General features: G+C 42.2%; 1 protein-coding gene across 5 annotated transcripts in view; it reads left to right on the plus strand.

Annotated features, from left to right (window-relative positions):
* PACSIN1 (protein kinase C and casein kinase substrate in neurons 1) overlaps positions 1 to 18,477 on the plus strand; it is a 416,659-nt gene extending 398,182 nt beyond the window's left edge. For 3 of the 5 annotated variants that reach the window (XM_086923203.1, XM_086923205.1, XM_086923204.1), the window contains exons 9-10: positions 8,216 to 8,415; positions 13,957 to 16,760. In XM_086923203.1, the coding sequence (XP_086779329.1) occupies positions 8,216 to 8,415; positions 13,957 to 14,066 (310 nt within the window). In that variant the 3' untranslated portion in view covers positions 14,067 to 16,760. Of the gene's footprint in view, positions 1 to 8,215; positions 8,416 to 13,956 lie in introns of all 5 variants that reach the window. The other 2 variants (XR_015296000.1, XM_086923202.1) reach the window with 2 other exon arrangements.
* The last annotated feature ends 475 nt before the right edge of the window (positions 18,478 to 18,952 follow it).

The following is an 18,952-nucleotide window of genomic DNA, read 5'->3' on the forward strand; positions in this document are numbered from 1 at the left end:
GGAAGGGGAGCTCCAACTGAGGGCATTGAAGTCCCTTTAACATCATTCAAGCCACCATCCACATTTTGCCCTATCATGCCACGTGATGCCATAGATGTATTCAACGAGAATGTGATCAGCCAACTTAAAGAACTACACAGTAGGACATGTAAGGGCCGACACAAATATGATCGGTTGACTATGGAATATGAAGCTCTGGTATCCAAATTAAGCAAAGATAAAAGCATGATTGTGCGCCCCAGTGACAAAGGGGGAAATGTTGTACTGCAGACCAGGGTCAACTATGACAAGGAAGCATACAACCAATTGAACAATCGTGACCACTATGAGAGGGTGAATGTCAGCATGGTTACATCTATGCAGATTGAATATCACCAACATTTATCAAAATGGAGGAACAAGAAACTAATATCTGAGGCAGAATACAGATATCTGAGAACTGAGTACCCAGTAATTCCATCAATATACTACATACCGAAAATACACAAGTCAATCCCCCAGGCAGGCCAATTATCATAGCCCGTGGGGGCTTACTTGAAAGGACATCAGTGTATATTGATTACTTCTTGCAAAGTTATGTGAAATCTCTTGAATCATACATACAAGACACAGGTGATTTCTTGTTCATATTGAAAGATGTTAAGTGGCACGGCGGGGATTGGTTGATGGCACTAGATGTCACCGCCCTGTATACAAGCATCCGACATTCTGACGGTATAGCTGCAGGTAAATTGTATTTGTCACGAAGAAATGCAATGTTTGACAAACATAACAACATGTTGATTCAGATGCTTGAATTTTGTTTGGAGCACATTATATTCATGTTCAACAATATATTGTACAGGCAACTGCAAGGGGTGGCTATGGGGGCCAGTTTTTCCCCAAGCTTCGCATGTTTGCACATCGGGCGCTTGGGAGGAACTGGTCCTCAAGGTGAACTACCAACGGGAGTTGGCCAACAATGTAATAGCATGGTACCGATTTATTGATGATCTTTTTGTTGTATGGAGGGATAGCCGGGAAGAGGCTATTGACTTTGTAGAGAAAATTAACGTGAATCAATACAATTTAAACTTCACAGTTACCATGAGTCAAGAAAAAGAGCCCTTCCTGGACACTGAGGTATATGCCAGTGGGAATAAACTCGAGACTAGATTGTATCGAAGAAGCTCAGCTGGAAATACAACCCTACATGCTGGCAGCACACACCCAGCTCATTTAATTATGCGCATTCCATACGGTGAAATGATTTGCCTTAGGAGACTGTGCAGCAATGATACTGAGTTACATCAGGCACAGTACTATTAATCAACAAGGTCCACCTCACGTAGGGTCAGTGTGTATCCTGTTGTTAATGGAATACACAAAATGTGTTAAAATACCCCTCACACACCAAAAGGGCCCTTGGTGTCATGCTTCATCATCAGGGTCTTCCCGCCCGGCTGCCGGACGGGGCAGTGCTGCGACGAGCGACTACACTGGAGCTCCTTTTGAGATGAAAGTGCTATGTGAGTGAAATGGAGTGAGTGTCAGTGGGGTCAGGGGTGAGATAAATACGTGATGTTAAAAAATACCTGGCCTGGTGATAGAAAAAACTATTTAATAAACACTGGCTGGTATTGTTAAAAAAATGTGATTCGGAAAGAACAAGCGGGTTAATTTGCTTCCTTTCCTGTGTGGGTCAACATGTTTCGGGGCACCATGCCCCTTCGTCAGGACCGGGTTCAGATCCCCCTGTCACTCACTGATGTCTTTGCACAATAAAAATAAAAATATATAAAGGTGTATGTACAGACTAGTGTAATGGTACTATTACTATCAATGTGTATATGTATATATTTTATGAATATACACAGCCCTAACTAAAACAGAAATACTGATGTAGTATGCTTAGGGAGGTAGGGAGCAATGCCCCATGGCGGACGAAGGAGGAAGCACAATCGTGCTGGGGGTTGATTGGACCCTCAAATACCCTTTGTCCAGAGCTGGCTCATGGGGCATTGCTCCCTACCTCCCTAAGCATACTGATTGGTCCCTGGGGGTCAATAATTGTATTGGACTTAGGGTTCTGATTGGTGGATAGGTCTAGAGTTTTGATTGGTTCTTGCAGGTAGAGTTTCTTTTGGGCCTAGGGCTTAGAGTTTGGTCTCTGCCTGACTGCTAGGACTATTAGGACTAGGGCTGTGATTGGCTGCAAGGGCATGGTCTCGTATTGGCCCTAAGGTTTAGTGATAGTGTTCTGATTGGTAAGGGCTAGGGTTCCATTTGGCCAAAGGTCACCTGACTTAGGGCTATTTAAGCTTAGGGCCGAGGACATGTTGGCCCTGGCATTGAGGTTAACGGCAGAGAGGACAAGGGCATTTCCCGGTTTGGACCTGTTTGGTGCTGGTAGGGCCTAGGGCCAGAGATGCTGCCCATTTTTACATTCACCAGCACCCACCTTAACCCATCCACATCCACAAACATACTAAAACTCTCACATCAAATGCACTCTACTCTTTTACTTCAGCCTAACCCTAACCAGTTCTCATTGTCACAACAAATAGCAAAAAATACCACCAACCACATGTATTCACCCTATTGCCCCAACTACCACACAATGGCACCTTCACTCACATACAAAATACCACTCTATTATATACCTCTAACAAATCCACACATCACCAATACAACGCAAATCAGTACTATATGTAACTATATCCCATCTAGACACACGCTCCCTCCTCATACAAAGCACCAGCTATACCCTCTACTTACTCCTGACAGACCCCTTTACGAAGCCACCAAACATATACTCAACCATCCATCATTCCATCAACTAACACCCTCCTCCTATTTTTACCAACAAAACCACAACCACACAACCCTTACATTCCTCTCTATGAAACATATTATCTCTTCCAGCAATCAAATCTAACACAAAAAACTCTTAACTCTTCTCATCTCCTCTCAATATTCCTCAAAATCAAAACATAACACACGCACCAGCAATACAAAATCTCTCTCACACACACACGACCTCATAATACTTTCTGTCACAAACTAGAAACATACATCCTCTCCCACCCTCCTGGCTACACAAATATTACACACCCTAAACCAACTCTATTGAAGTGACTAACTTTCTCTCTTCCCCCCCACCTAACAAATATACAGCAACACAGCCACTTTCTTTCAACCACCTCTCAACCATTTGACAATTTCGAACCTTGCAACATGACACACATGCTGCACCACCACCCCTAACTCATACACCTTCCACCCCAATCAGACAGAAACAAAATAAACAAAATTTCACTCTTCACAACTGTACATCACCATATCTACTGCACAACAACATAGCTCACCAACTTACTCTCAAACAACATCTCCAATACCTACACACGGAGACTCAACAAAATGCCTTCTTAGCCTCCTGGACGAGGAATACAATACAGAAAAGCTACACTGTTGCTATCCTCATACAGCTAATACCAGCACTAAGGACACATCTGCAACAAGTCCAAAATATACTGCTCACTCTTCTACAAAACAAACTCACACCATTACCAAAACATATTCTCTAAACTGCCTACTAATAAATGTTCAACCACTCTCTGAAAATTAGCATCACATCTACGACCTTCTTACTGACACACAACCTGACTTACTCTACGTAACTGAATTATGATTGGGAGATGACATGGATCCAGTGTTGTATGAAGCCGTTCCTCTAGGCTGTCCAACGATCACACAAAATCATATAGGCAAAAGAGGAGGTGTCCTAGATGTTGTATTCAAGCAAACATTAAATATCACTAAAGCTGACAATGTCTCCATACAAAGTCGTGAGACCCTCTTCACCAGATGCAACCCTACATCAGCTTCCTCCTGTAGCTTCCCACTCCTTTACAGATCACTGCCTAGCAATGCAAAATTTCCAGACAAACTTCTAGACACAATTTCAAACCTTATAATACTGCCCTCCTACATATGCATTCTTGGTGACCTAAACATTTGGTTTGTCAAACTCAGTATGCCCCATCCGAAACCAATCATCACTGGCCTAGACGCACTGAACCTATATCAGATCATCCACAAGCCCACACACATCGCTGGATACACCCAGGATGTCATTTTTGCAAATACAGAACTAGTTACCTTTGAAACGATGACTCCAGCCACATGGTCAGACCACCATTTGCTTGCTTTCCAGTATAAAACAACACAAAGCAACACACCTAAAACCACTTTACATGCATTTACCTATCCATCATTGAATAAACTTAATTTTGCACACTTAGAAACACAACTAACATTCAATACAGACCAAGGAACAATAAATTATGTTAAAAAACTTTAAGTGGCTACAGGAAGCTTTTTATATCCTCACACCATTAAGGACAACAAAATAGGACAAAAGAAAACAGACACATTGGAGAAATGCAGAGCTAAAAGAGATAAAACAGCAAATTAGAAAGCTGCAACGCACCTGGCTCAAAACCAACTCCAATCAAGAGAAACTTAACAGATTAAACAAGCCAGCAATCAAAAAAGTTAAAAAAGATACTTTTCAGATAGAATTCAAAATGCTAAATGTGCAAATAAGAATTCAGAAAAATTGTCACGGAATTTCGTAAACAAAAATACCTAGAAGGAACTCATCCCATTACCGAAGAATTCACAGACAAACTGGCAAATCATTACACAATAAAAGCAGACATGATGGACTCCTGCTTAAAACAAAGGAAAACCACAAGCACCAACTCTTTTGCCCCAAAAAACTCCAGAAATAGGCTAACCCAGCCGCTGAATTACTTCCCACAATTATCACACAATGAATTCATGGATCCGGTCACAAAAAGCAAGCCTGCCGGCAGCCCTTTTGTTCCGTATCCACCACAAACCTTTAAAAAAATTATGCTAGCTACCTCTGCTGCCACACCAGTAAGAAGAAGCATCAACAATTCCTAAACTAAGGGAATATTTACAGAAGAATCAAAAAAAGGCATACATCTGCCCAATAAAATAAAAAAACAAAGGTGGACCCGCTTGAACCCGACAACTACAGACTGATTACAAATGAACCTTTCCTGGGAAAACTGATAGAAAGAGAAGCCTTCAACCATATGTCACAATTCATTGAAGATAATTGCATACTTTCGGACTTCCAAACAAGATTCCGTCCAGGAAGAGGTACAGAATCTCTTGTCATTGCCATCTGGGATGACCTTAAGAACACAGTTGACTGGAACTGGGTTGCTTCATTACTCCTCTTGGACCTATCAGCTGCCTTTGACACAGTAGACCATGACACTCTAATACAAAGACTCTACGAAGCCAGCATAGATGGGACTGTTCTTGATTGGATCACATCCTACCTTCAAAACCAAACAAATGTCATCCATACCCCCCTTTGTCAACCAAGCCGTACTTCACAAAAGCAGGGGTCCCTCAAGGCTCTATCGTGTCACCCATGCTTTTCAACATCTACATGAAGTCATTACCAGCTCTGATCGATGATTTTCACCTCACATGCTATAACTATACAGATGACACACATATACTCCTTAAACTGGAAAGCCACAAGGACATTGGAAACTCACACATTTTCAGTTGCCTCTGAGCCTTGGACCATTGATTGATGACATGATGCCATCTCAAATTGAATGCTTCCAAAACAGAAATACTCACATGTGGCAATTGGAAAAATGATGGCCCACTCCCTGCCTGGCCTGACGATATGGAAACACTGCCTAAAGTATCTAAGGAAGTAAGAACCTTGGAATTACCATGGATTCCAAGCTATCAATGTATGCCCAAGTGGACAAACTAGCAAGGGCAAACTTCATTTCGATTAGGAACTCTGTGACGCATATTCCCCCACCTGGAATTTCCGCACAAGGTCCAGGCTACCATCTCTTTTGTACTGTCTGAACTCGACTATGCCAATAGCCTCTAGCATAGAGCATCCATAACAACTATGAAAAGACTTGTACAGATTCAGAACTCTGCTGACAGACTACTGCTACATGTAAAGCCATAAGCCCACATCTCCCCTGCCTTGAAGGCCCTGCATTAGTTACTGGTTGCCAGAAGATCCACATTCAAGCTGCTTTGTATCACCCACAAAGCAATACATAGAACAGGGCCTCTCTTCATCAGGAATAAAATCACCAAATAAATTCAAGGAAGGAACGTCCACTCTAGATTAGCACCTCGCCTCAGAATCCCACCATACAAGAAAAAACCCACAGGTGGCACATCCTTTTCTGTTCAAGCATCCAAACTATGGAACTCTTTACCCCCAAACATACGATCCATGGATAGCTATCTTTTCTTCAGAAGAACAAGAGTTGGCTTTTTCCCACATAACCACCATACTCAAACATAAATGTACAGAAAATCCCTGTGTATATAAGCATTTATGTGGATTATACGTATATATCTATATATGTCTATTGCTTTGTATAAATGTGTATAGTAATTATATTTATAAATATAAAGATATTCATTAGGGCTGCTTAACAATTGTTCATATTACTTATGGTTATATTATTCTACGTATAAATAAGTACATTTTTATCATAACTAGTTATCCACAATTGCTTCACTGTTGAATTATGGAAACAAAAAAATGTATGTTTTTGTAAACAAATAAATTAGATTAAAGTACAGTAACACATGAATTTCTGAGTTTATTAAATACAACTCAAATATAAATATATTACCTTCCTTATACATATATACCGTCCGTGTTCTTATGTATCTTTATATTTATTACTTTACTCCTAATTCAGCATCTCCAATGCATTTCCTTATATCCCACCCTATACCTCTCTCAATATATCCTCTACCTCCACTCTCTGATTCATCTCAAAACTCATTCCAATACTCTCTCCAATGCAATACCCTATATCCCACCCTATACCTCTCTCAATATATCCTCTACGTCCACTCTCAGACTCATTTCAAACTTCATCCCAATACTCTCACCAGCTCACTACCCTATTTATTTTCTAATACCTCTCTCAATATATACTCTACCTCCCCTCTCACTCATCCCAAATCCCCTTCTACTACTGTGATCTCCAAAATAACCCTTTCTAGACTCCTCCCTCCTCTACCCGTCCTTGCATCATCTCAAACCTTTTTTTACTATTCAGACCGCCTAATCAAGCCTTTCTAATGCCTTCCCCCATGTATCCCTGCTATACTCCTCATCTCTCTTCCTAATCCACTTCTAGAGACTCGTCCCACCTCAATATCTCCTTTACTCATCCCAAACCTTTTCCTACTGCTATGATATCCAAATAAACACTTTCTAGACCCTTCCCTCTTCGATCCCTCCGCCATCCTTTTAATCCAAGTAACAGACTCACATGTCCACTGCTCAAATTAATTTCAGATTTCCCTTTACTAATTCACCACTAATAGTTCTTGGGTTCAGGAGTAGGGTGCCACTCACTAAAAGGCACCATTGATGCCTCGTCAGGGGTAGTAAGCGCTATATAAATGCAATTGCAATATATATGTATGAGACACAAGCTAATGTTAAATTTACCGAAGACGACTTAACCTATTCGATGCTCATGACGAGCTCAGCTCGTCATGAGGCACGGTTGAGCTGTGCTGATGATGAGCTGAGCTCGTCATGAACAATGGAAAATCTGGGAATGCAGCACCGGGGGAGAATACCTCTAGCAGCCAAGGTGTTAAGCTGTTTATAGTTTTGCCACCTAGCTATAACTTGCTACCCCATCTTGCACTGCTTCTGACCTCACATAATACATCCCTCATGACATGTTAAATGACATAATTGATGACACACTGATCACATTATGGATGCCTGTCCAATCTCATAGAAGCTCCTGCTCTTCCCTCTGATCCCCCTCATTTAGAGTTAATTAAATACCAAAGGAGTAGGCTGGTGGTAAAAGAAGATGCAGGAATGCACTGAATACTAAACTGAGCTGGTCAGCTGGTATATTAGAGTGTGTCAAATAGTCATGAATAATTAAAACATCCTCCAGCATCCCTAGTTTTTCATTATGCATTCATCTTATTCGGCTGATTAGCTCTAGCAAGATTTAATTTCCCAACCCTTCCAGAGGGTTATCCTATTTTTCTAGTGTGCCAGTTCAGTTTAGCTTCCCATCTTGATCTTCTTTTCCTTCCTTTGCTCCCATTCAGTGTCTTTCCTTTGACAGTGTCTTTGTAACTGTTGCCTTCATAGTGTGAGCAGTTATGACCGCAGTCAAGCGTATGCCCAGGAGTGGTCCGATGATGAAGGCAGCAACTCACTCACTACCAGCGAGGCCAACGGCAGTGCCAACCCATTTGAAGATGATTCAGTGGCAGCTGTGAAGGGGTCCCGCGTTCGGGCTCTGTATGACTACGATGGGCAGGAGCAGGATGAGCTGACCTTCAAAGCAGGTACAGTGAAGAGTGTTTGATTCTAGGTAGCCAGATTTAAAAATAGTTTGAGACAAGGCTATGTCAGCAACGCTCATCTCTGTCGTGGGAGTGAATGATTTTACCCTTCAGTGGATCTTCACTTATAGATGAGGTGACTGTAAGATGGGTAGAAAATCATTTGGGAAGTTGAAGCAGAAAGCATGGCCAAACCCAATGAGGTTTTAACCTCAAATAGGTCGCACCATGGAAAAGAGTCTCATGGTGCCCGCCTCAGTGATCTGGGGTAGTTTTCGTCCCATTAACCAACCCATCGTCACATTGTTCAACAAACCCCTATCAGTCTAATCATGCTAGTTGCCAACATCTTGGTTGTCTTTACTCCCACATCATATTTTATATAAATGTTTTCTTGCAGTTTTAACCACCTCCATTGTCTTGTTATGAATCACCTCAGGGGTGTAGATTTCACCTCCTTCTTCTTAACACTCTCCCTCACCTGAACCAATACAGTCCCTGCCACCATAATGATTACTGATTTTGTAACCCTAATTTTACTAACAACAATCAACTGGCTCATTTTAATTTCAAACATTTCGGTTATTAGAATGCCCCTCACCTATATCTTTATAATCTCCATCCACTAATCAGACTCTTGTAGTCTTCATCAACTCTACTATCATAATCTCTTCACCATTAAAATCACAATCTTGGTATATTCAGTCATTATAGTCTCCATCACATTGATTAGGATAACCTAAATCATTGTGATCATTCTTAATATTTATTACCTCAATTGTTATAATCTACAATACATCACTTTGTTCATTATAATTGTCATGACCTCAGTTCATTATTATCTCTTATAAAGACAGAGATTATAAAGATTGAAATCACGAAAATTATAATTAACAACCATCTATTCCTTATTATCTTCATTATTATATCTAACACTTCACTCTCTATCACCTTCATTGTAATGGATAATCTAAATGTGCTGAAAGCTGAAACTTGGAAAAGGTGACTAAACATCTTGAAACTAGCAAGCAAGAAAACGGCTGACTTCCTACCAGTGTCGAAATGCACCGGAAGCCCTCAAGTATAAGAGCGGTCCAGCTGGACTCATGATCAAGGCAATTGGTCTATTAGATAGAGATGGGCAAACCTCTGAAAATGTGATTGGAGGAAAATAATAGAAGGAAAATAATAATAAAGCATACTGTCATTGATTTCTGCTATGAAAACCTGTTTTTCTAAAGCACTATGATCAACATGTAGTTGACAACTCAGATAACATTGTTGCTCATTCAGTAGACTTCATATGTGGTTATTGAATGCTAGTGAAAACTTATACCATGGAATGATGCTTTTGGTGTGAGATTTACCATGGTTCTGCAGATATACTTTCTTTATACTTTCTGCCTTATGGTGAGGCTGGTGAGGATTGTGGAGCCCAATTGATTGAGCTTTTCCATCCATGTGTGAGTACCAAAGTTTTTGATAGACAAATGTTGTGAGTGTGCATTCCTCATTATTGTTTGTGCTTTGAAAGATGTATTTATTGTTCCGACAAGCCGTGTTTGCATTCAAAGAGAGTTGGTTGCAAAATTCCAGTTTCTGAGTGCAGAGGTTGCCCTGATAGAGATTAGTATGGGTTGTTGGTTTGAGTTGTAATAGCACAAGACACCTTATGGAAGGAATAAGTGTGGGTAAAGGAGACCCATTTCTCTTTGTTTCAGATGCCCCAGACAGGAATGAATGTGATATACATTCTATACTTTGTTTAGACGGCTGTGGGCTGTGTGTGAGAAAAGTGTTTTGATCGTAATTTATTTTTGTTATATTGTACTCTGTGTTTTTGATGGTCCTGGATGTGTAGTGCACACACAGTGGTCCAGTCTTTGGTACACATCATCCATACATTGATCATTTACTTTGTCAAATGTTGTGTTTCCTGTTGTAAGGTACAGGGACATGTGAAGTCTTGTATCATGCACTGCTTTATACCCACACACCTGTGTATTAAGAGTCCTGATTGTTACATCCACTGAGTTTCAGCTATGGATGCCTCAAAATGCAGTTCTTAAAATTAACATATCCCTCTCCAAAGCTTCAAGTTATTTTCCAACATCTCATTGTCATCCTTCAAGCTCACCTTGCAGACCCGTGATATTTATTTCAGTCACAGATATAGGAGGTCATTTATACTTTGACATGCCGTACACTGGGGTGACAGAAGCATTGGATCCCCCACCCCAGCCTGCCTTTTAAACTTAGGCATGGTAGACCAATTGGTGGTCTTTCCTCCCCAGAGTGGCATTCTTCTCCATGGCAGTAGCCGTTTTGTGTGGGAAAAACATTGACGGTTGGTCCTGTATGCCATAGCAGACCTTTCATCCCTTATAGTTGTTCTGAAGACACCACCCCTAAAACATGGGTCTTTCTTCAGAAAAGGAATAACTAATGTCCTCCACATACATTTTGAACTTTAGTGGACTTTTTAATTCTGAACTGACTTCATTGAATGGATGCAGGCAAGAATGGCATTCAAGGGGTTGTCCTAATAGGACAGCCCCTCTGCTGCCATTTCCACTGGCATTGGGCTTGAGCAATGGTTTTGCCTGTATTGGAACCAGTGGTATCTCTGCTGATCGCAAATTTACAATTATAGGGTAACTGAGGGTTGGGACGATAGGACATCTGACAAATTGACGCACTTAGTCTCTAATTCTTCCATCCCATTCACCCAAAGCATCGTCTCAGTTTCATCTTGGTGCCCCTCACCAGCTTGTCAGTTGCCTTTACTAACATCTCAAAATTCACTCCTTCAATCTCAGTCTTGGCCACTTATTCGTAATCTTCATTGTGTCCATTTAGGTCACTATCAACATCTTCTCTGTTCTCACCATCTCATCCCAGTCTTCAGTGCCTGCATATAGATTTTCATCACCTCAATCACAGCCTTCAACACTGCATCTTAATATTTCTCACAATCACATTGATTTTCGTCAAACAGGTTTCTAAGTTTTTCAAAGCCATCTCAGGCCCTGCCAAATCTACTGCAATCGTTTTCGCATCATCTGCTTCTTCACTTACTCTATCTCAATATTCACCAAGTCATATCCTTACCGCAACTGCAACAATTCCCAATTCAACTCCTATTACCTCTTTAATAATCTAAATTGCCCCATCACATCTTTGACCTACATTAGCTCCATTTTAATCTTCTTCAGGTACAGCTAAGTTTCCATTGTCTCTATCTTGATCATGTTCATGGTAATTCCATCAACTCTAACAAAATATTTTGAGCCAGATGTACGATCGTTTTTTGCGGTTACAAGCGGAAGATCGGCCCATTTGCGACCGCAAAAAAGGGTCCTGGCATGTACAAATACTATTTTGCGTGTCATTGACTCGCAAAATAGCGTTTGCGACTCTCGCTATTAGGAAGGGGCATCCCTTTCTAATGGCGAGTCTCCATACAATGTACTATTGTTTTGGAACAGCGTTTGCGGCTGCAAAATGCTCACAGTATACCACCTACTTCAAGTAGGTGGTAAACCACTCACAAACGGGAAGGGGTCCCCACGGGCGGTGTGCGAAAATATTGTTTAAGAGAAGGCAGTGGTCCCATGGACCACTGATGGCTCTTAAAAAATTAAACTGAAAAGTTTCATTTTTATTTTTTATATGCATCCCGTTTTCCTTTAAGGAAAGTGGGCTGCATTTAAAAAAGAAAACTGCTTTATTAAAAAAGAAGTCACAGACCACCATCCCTATGAGTGCTGGCCATTCCTGATGGGGGCGCAAATTGCACATGCCTCATGTATATTATTGAGGCATGCAATTTGCGACCCAATTTGTCATTCCATTCCATTTTGCAAGTTGCAAATTGCGAGCCGCGATTCGACGCAATTTGCGACTCGCAGAATGGAATGGTCGTACAACTGGACCTTTGCTCCTCTTAAGTGATACCTCTTTCCTGGGCTTTATCACTACATTCTTCTCTTCACTCGATTTCATCATTAAGCTTTTTCAATGAATTTCTTCACCCAGTCTCTTTCTTCAACAAATTCACCTCCACTTCTACCATGAAATTACATTCTTCAAAACTCATACCATAATCTCCAAAATCAGTTACCACAATCCCAATCTTCACCAACCCTATTACAACCATCATCACCTAATAAGGATTCCCCACAATTCACAGAAAGCTGCCACTTTCCCCACTGAAATCTTCCTCAGGCTACCTCCATTTAACACACTAAAATCTTCATTACAGAGACAACGTCTGTCATTTTAGCTCCTACCCCCTCCTACTCAATTGCCAAGACATATGCTACAATATCCATTCTCTATTCTTTACATTCTTCAATGCCAATATGTCGTTTTCCATTGATGCCACTCTAAGCTCCTCTCAGTTTGCATCAGGTTACTCTCATTCTCCATTACCATAATCTTAATCTTCAGCTTTTAATTCTCCACCACACCACTCTGTAATTCTATTACAATCTCAGCACATCATTCTCAATCTCTGCTTGCTCCCATTCCATTTCAGTCTATTGTTACCTCTTTTTTGATTTCTTACAACAGAATTTAGAGATGGCAATCACATGTTGTGGCATTGTGGGCTTGCAGCCAATGTCAGCAGAAGTATCCACAATTTATTGACATCCATCATACATTTAGCTAGATTATTTTCTAAACCCAACCACTAAATGGAAAAATAATGCAAGGTTTGTCCATCTAAATTAGCTGATGCTACAAAACTATTGTGACAGATAAGTTACTGTTTTCCTTTCTATCACTTTCGTGTCCTCCACATTAAGCTCAGGGCCCAAATCGTCTAATTTATGGTCAATTTCACAGCGGGATCAGCACTGACTCACTCTCTACACTGGTATCTGTCCCGCTTTTTTTTATGGGGGTGCCTCCCGTACCGCCTTCCCACCCTGGTGATGGACATTTCTCCACCTACAACTGCAGTGCTGTTTAATAGGGTGCTGTAGTGCAAGCAGCAAAATGTCTGTCTGCAAAAATGACGTGGCGCAAAGTCTACATATCAAAACTTACATATCCATCTCCGCCAGTTCTCTCTTATTCTTCAAGCTACCCTCCAAAGTCTGCATCCCAGTTTTCAAAGCCTTTATCTAGGTCTCAAGTGCCCATGTCTGGCTCTTCAAGATCTCAATATAGGTCTCCAAAACCTCCATCCTGGTCGCTAGCTAAATGTCTACAATATGTTTCTCAGTCTCTGCTACCTCATCTGAAGACACAAAACCTAGATCTTTGATCCTAAAACCTATTGCATCCACACCACTTCTATCACCAACCTCTTTCTTTAGGAGATTTTGTATCACGTCTATAGAAAACCCGCCAACAGTACAAACTAATTTACACAAAAATGCAATAGCTATGTCCAGAGTCTCTCTCACCTCTGTCACACAAGTATGTATGTGTGTGTGATGTCAGTCTCCTTCACCACACCCACATCTAGAGCGTTGTGCATGCATTGTAGATCACAGAAAGGTTGATTGAAATGGTTTCTTTTTATTTTTGCAGGTGAGGAGCTCACCAAGCTAGGAGAGGAGGATGAACAGGGATGGTGCAAAGGACGTCTAGACAATGGGCAGCTTGGCCTCTATCCAGCCAATTACGTTGAGTCTATCTAACAACGTGGTCTCCTCCATCCACTTTTACTTCCTTCATTAGACAACCTGCTGGTTCCAGTGATTCCTTCATGGACAGAAACCGAAAAATATATCTTCTTTTCTGAGCAACTTTATATTTTCTTAAATCTCCGTAAAGGCAAATGTGTCTTTTTCAGATTTCACTTTCCCTCTTGAAGTAGCTTGGAACAGTGGTATGATGTCTTTCTGTCATGGTTATATGGATTCGGCAGGTCTCCAAACCCAGTGAAAGAGGAGATGTTCTCAGTCGAAGGCTAGATGTTACTGTCTCCAGCTGTGCTGGGGTCTCATTAGGATGATTTGCTCGGATGGTCCCTCGGCTCCACAATGCCCGCAGGATTTGCTCTTATTTTTCGTGCAAGGATGGGACAAATGAAGGAGCAGACCCTCCAGGATGCTGAAAACTAGATTCTGTACTGAAGGTAGCCAGGGATAGTTCTAGAATGTGACCCAAATATAGGTGCAGATTTAAAATGCGTTCTCATGCAAGTTCAATCTGTGCTGTTCCTCATAGTCTTGGAAGACCCCCCCTTAAATGTTCTTGGCGTTCATGATCTTTACTCTCCCATCTGCATGGGGTCCCCTGATTAATGTTTTATGGTCACCCTTGGAACCTCATTATGTCCTACAAGTCAGACGCCACTTAATAACATGATCTCTTGTCTTCCTGGTGTGGCCTGAGCCTGCCTTCAAAACTATTTATTCTTACATTTATTCTCCCCCAGAGGTCCTCTTTGTTTGCTTAAATCGAGCTGGTGCTTTCGGTTCTGTTGTCTCATGTAATTCTTCTATTGCTTTTTTTTCAGTCCTATGTGTCCTTTTTTTCCTTTTCTCTTTTTCACACGATCTCGACTCTCTGCCCCGTGGCACTCCAATTTCTTCTCTTCTCACTCGAGGTTTCTCAATCTTCTTGTTCCACATCTGTTTGAATTCGTGCCCTATTCGCTTATTCCATGTTGCAATTTATTTCACGGTTTTAATCTCTGCTCCCATGCTACCACGAGGTTCTCTAATATCTGTAATTTGGCACTTCTAAATCCTTAATAACCTTTGTACAAACCCTAACCTCTAACCACCAAGGCGCCTACATTCCAGATGAAAAGGTAAAATGGCACTTTTGAGGAATATGTTGCCAAGTAATCAAACACATGAGTAGCCTGGTCTTATTTATCTCTGTAGGATAGTAGCCTTACTGTAGGTGCCGTGGGGAATGCCACCTCCCACTTTTGTAGGGGCTTATAGGTTTTAGGCTCAGCTGGTATGGTTCGGAATAGTTTGGTTTCAGTTTGTTAGTCTTGAAGGAGGAGTCAAAACTTGGCTTAGTTGGCCTTGGGATACTCTTGGCTCCCCACATGATTCCATGGTGATTTGGGCCAGTGTACAGGCCGTTTCAGACTTTGGGATGGGCTCCGCGCTCAGCTGAACCACATTGCACAGATCCTGTTCTACATGTGCTTCCCCAGGTCTCTTTGATCTCACTGAGGTTTTTTCCTGAGAAGCTCAGAAGGAAACAAATTACCAGATAACCCTCGCCCTCTAAAGCCACGACGGTTTATCAGTGGCCCTGATATTTGTGTGCAGAGCCTGATAGAGCTGGAAAAGTCAACAAGGAGTGTTAATAGATTACATTAAAAGCATTTCAGCTTCCATTAACAAAGCACATCAAAAGATGTGTTTTCTGGTGCGAGTTAAGGGGTAACAAGGAGGCTGAGAGAGAGTATTGAAACAGGGCGGCGAAGGAGGTGATGTGGAAGAGCAGTGTTAGCATAATTCTTTAGGATGAAATAGAGGGATTATATGTTCAGATTGTAAACTGTTCTGATATCTAACAGTTGGTGGCGAACTCCGCTCCGACAGTATAGTTTGCAGAGTTTTGCCAATTCCGCGCTGGGAGCGTGAAGTTCGGCAACAAAACACTGGGTCCACCACGTGGCGGAGTTTGCCCCTGACACCCACCCCTAACCAAGCAACCAAGTCCTGCCCCGGTCCGAGATCTCCTTACCTGGATCTCAGCATGGAGTAATTTGTGCCCGGGCTACCTCCCAGGTGCAGGATTATTCTTCTCCTCCAGTCCTGGGCTGTGAAACCCCTTTGCTGCAGGACTCGCAAGGACTGCACATGCGCGTGCATGGAGAGTGGAGACTGGGTTAAGTTCTCCACTCTTCATGTGCTCTCTTGCGCAGTACTCGTGAGTCCTGCAGTTAAGGAAGGAGTGGAGAGGAAACACCAGGATCACTGCGATGGGTGACAGCAGAGATAAGCTGAGGTCTGCGTGCATAGGGTGGAGCGGAGCGGGATTTTACTGAGTTTTTAGGCAACTTCATGAAATTCCGCATAGTGCCACTCCATCAACTCCGCCCACCCTTACTGATATCTGAACATTGATAAGATAAGGACATTTTCAACTAACTACATTTGGAGATTTGCCTTTATGATAAAGAGTTACCCCAACCAACCACAGCTGAAGTCCACCATTACACTAGTGATATTCCTAAACTACAGAAGCTGGAGATTGACCAGTCTGATCAAGCATTCCTCCAAACAAGCACAGCTGGAGGTTGGACATTTCTATAATGGTGCCACCCTCACAAAATGGCTGACTGGCTGCATTTTCACAAGAGCACAAGATTGAAGTTACAGTCAACTACTGCTGGAGATTTACCATTTACTCCAACTAAACAACTCAAAAATGACTAGTTCAGACAATGAGATCCCAATGAACAACACATGCATATTATTTGTTCCAATGACAATATCTCTAACGCACCAGCATGCTTGAGCCCAATACGGAGTTACAACATCAACTGCATCTAGAGATTCGCTAGTCAGGGAACAAATCTCCAAGCCTACCACAGCTGGAAAGCTATCATTCCACTAATCATGGCTGGAGAATCTCAATCTGGATAAAGAAACACACCAGTTCTCCCTAACAAAAGAAACATCTCTTCAAAGTGCATCACCCACCTACTTGATAGGAAGTAAATGGTATTTTATAAACTCTCTTGAATCCTATCCTAGGCATCTCTTCTGTTGTACAGTGCTCCAGTGATGACCAGCTAGGTTCACGCCACCCACTAGTATACCGCTACCTAATTGCATCCACAATTTATCCTTCAGGTTACCTTTTCCTCTGACCAACAACATCAGGAAATTTGCCAGCCTGATAAAGAGTTACACAAGCAAAACGATCAAAAGATTCATCTGTCCATTAATGAATTACTCACATTGAATACAACAGGAAATTCTCTATTCCGATTATGAGATTCCATGACCAACCACTGCTGAAGATTCATTAGTCTGATATGGTGAAACCCAATAGAGCATGATTATCAATATACCAGTCTTAACAAGACCATGGCAGTAAGTGGAAATTTCCATTTTGATGGTGAAGTACCCCAGCAGTTCTAAATTGTGCAACCATCATTCCAAGAATGAGATACCCCAACCAACTACAGCTCCAGATGAGCAAACCTAATTACAAGATTTTCCACCAGCTCCAGCTTCACCTAGTTTCTACCAATGCCTGCTAACCGACCGTGGATGGACCTTCTACTGTACAATAAACTGACATTTTTTGATGGCCAGTAACATCTGGAGATTGTTCCATTCTTTTTAGAAAAATCACCCTGTCACTGTGGATGATGTATCCACATACTGCTGTTAGCATGAACCCCATCTGTCCATTTTGGCTGTGAGATCACCTCATAAGCAAATAAGAAACAAGAATAGTCCTTTGGAGGGAATCGGACAATCTCTGCAATAGAGTCACAGAGTTAACAAAACCCAAGCTTCAGACCCCTTTTAAAGTCCTGTAGTGCCCATCTACTCCAGGTCTTTTATTCTGAGATACTGTGGAGGCCCCTACCAATGTGCCTCAATGCAAGCTGCAGGAGGCCTCAGAACTCCTGATCCGACTCCCTATGTGTGATGGCCCAATGTAGGGCTTCTTTTCTGCACGCCTCATGGTACTCTGTGGTGATCCATCTGATTGCTCATCACACTGTGACCTTTCCGGTTGGGCTGCATTGGCCTCCACAATTCATTCTTGCCATAGGGACCCTGGAAATACCGAAGGTGTCTCCTTGAATCCTTTCCATTTAAATGCCTGGCACAACTGAGGCAGGAGCCGCTGGCAATCACTACCCAGTGGATCGTCCTTGTGGATGTTGCAGATACATTGTGGTCAGTTGTGGCTTACTCTGCTGGGGCCCCTGGCTCTCAGACTGCCTTCTTCTTCTTCATGAGGCGCTTTAGAGCCAGCCAGCAAACATGTTCTCCCAGATGCTCATAAATATATTCTGCTTGGGCCATTGAGAATCTGTTCATTGCCTCCTGAGTCCCCTATACAATGTGCTGCAGGGGCCACTGGTCAATCCTGGAACTCCCAAAGGTACTGGGCATGTGGTAGGCACAGGCCATTACCCCCTGGCTACTGTGTACATCCCATTGGGCCTCGTAACCCTTCTCGCCCTCCTCAAGATTCACAGAAAGGGTCCATGGGAGTCCTTCCTCTTCTGGATAAACTCAAGATGTGCTGGAAGGGCCCCTTGATATAGCCCCTCCCCCATCCATTGTACCTTACTATCTAACTGCAAGATGTTACTCCATAACCTCTCTGAGATCAGTCAAGATATATGCTGGAATGAGCTTGGTGACCTTTCCGCTGTTGTTGGGCTTAACGAGCTGCGGGCTTCTCAAGAGATCCTTAGCGTCCCGTTAGCCCTTAGTCTTGTTGCAAGGCACTCTGGGAAACTTTGCTGTATTAAGACTGCTGTAGTCGCACTGATATAGCTTCTGGACATCCAGTGTCCGCTGGACATACTTTCACTTTAAGATATGCTGCAGGGACTGATGGCGCTCCTTCCAAC

This window comes from Lissotriton vulgaris, chromosome 5, assembly GCF_964263255.1.
Source record: "Lissotriton vulgaris chromosome 5, aLisVul1.2, whole genome shotgun sequence".
In the NCBI taxonomy this organism is placed as follows: domain Eukaryota; kingdom Metazoa; phylum Chordata; class Amphibia; order Caudata; family Salamandridae; genus Lissotriton; species Lissotriton vulgaris.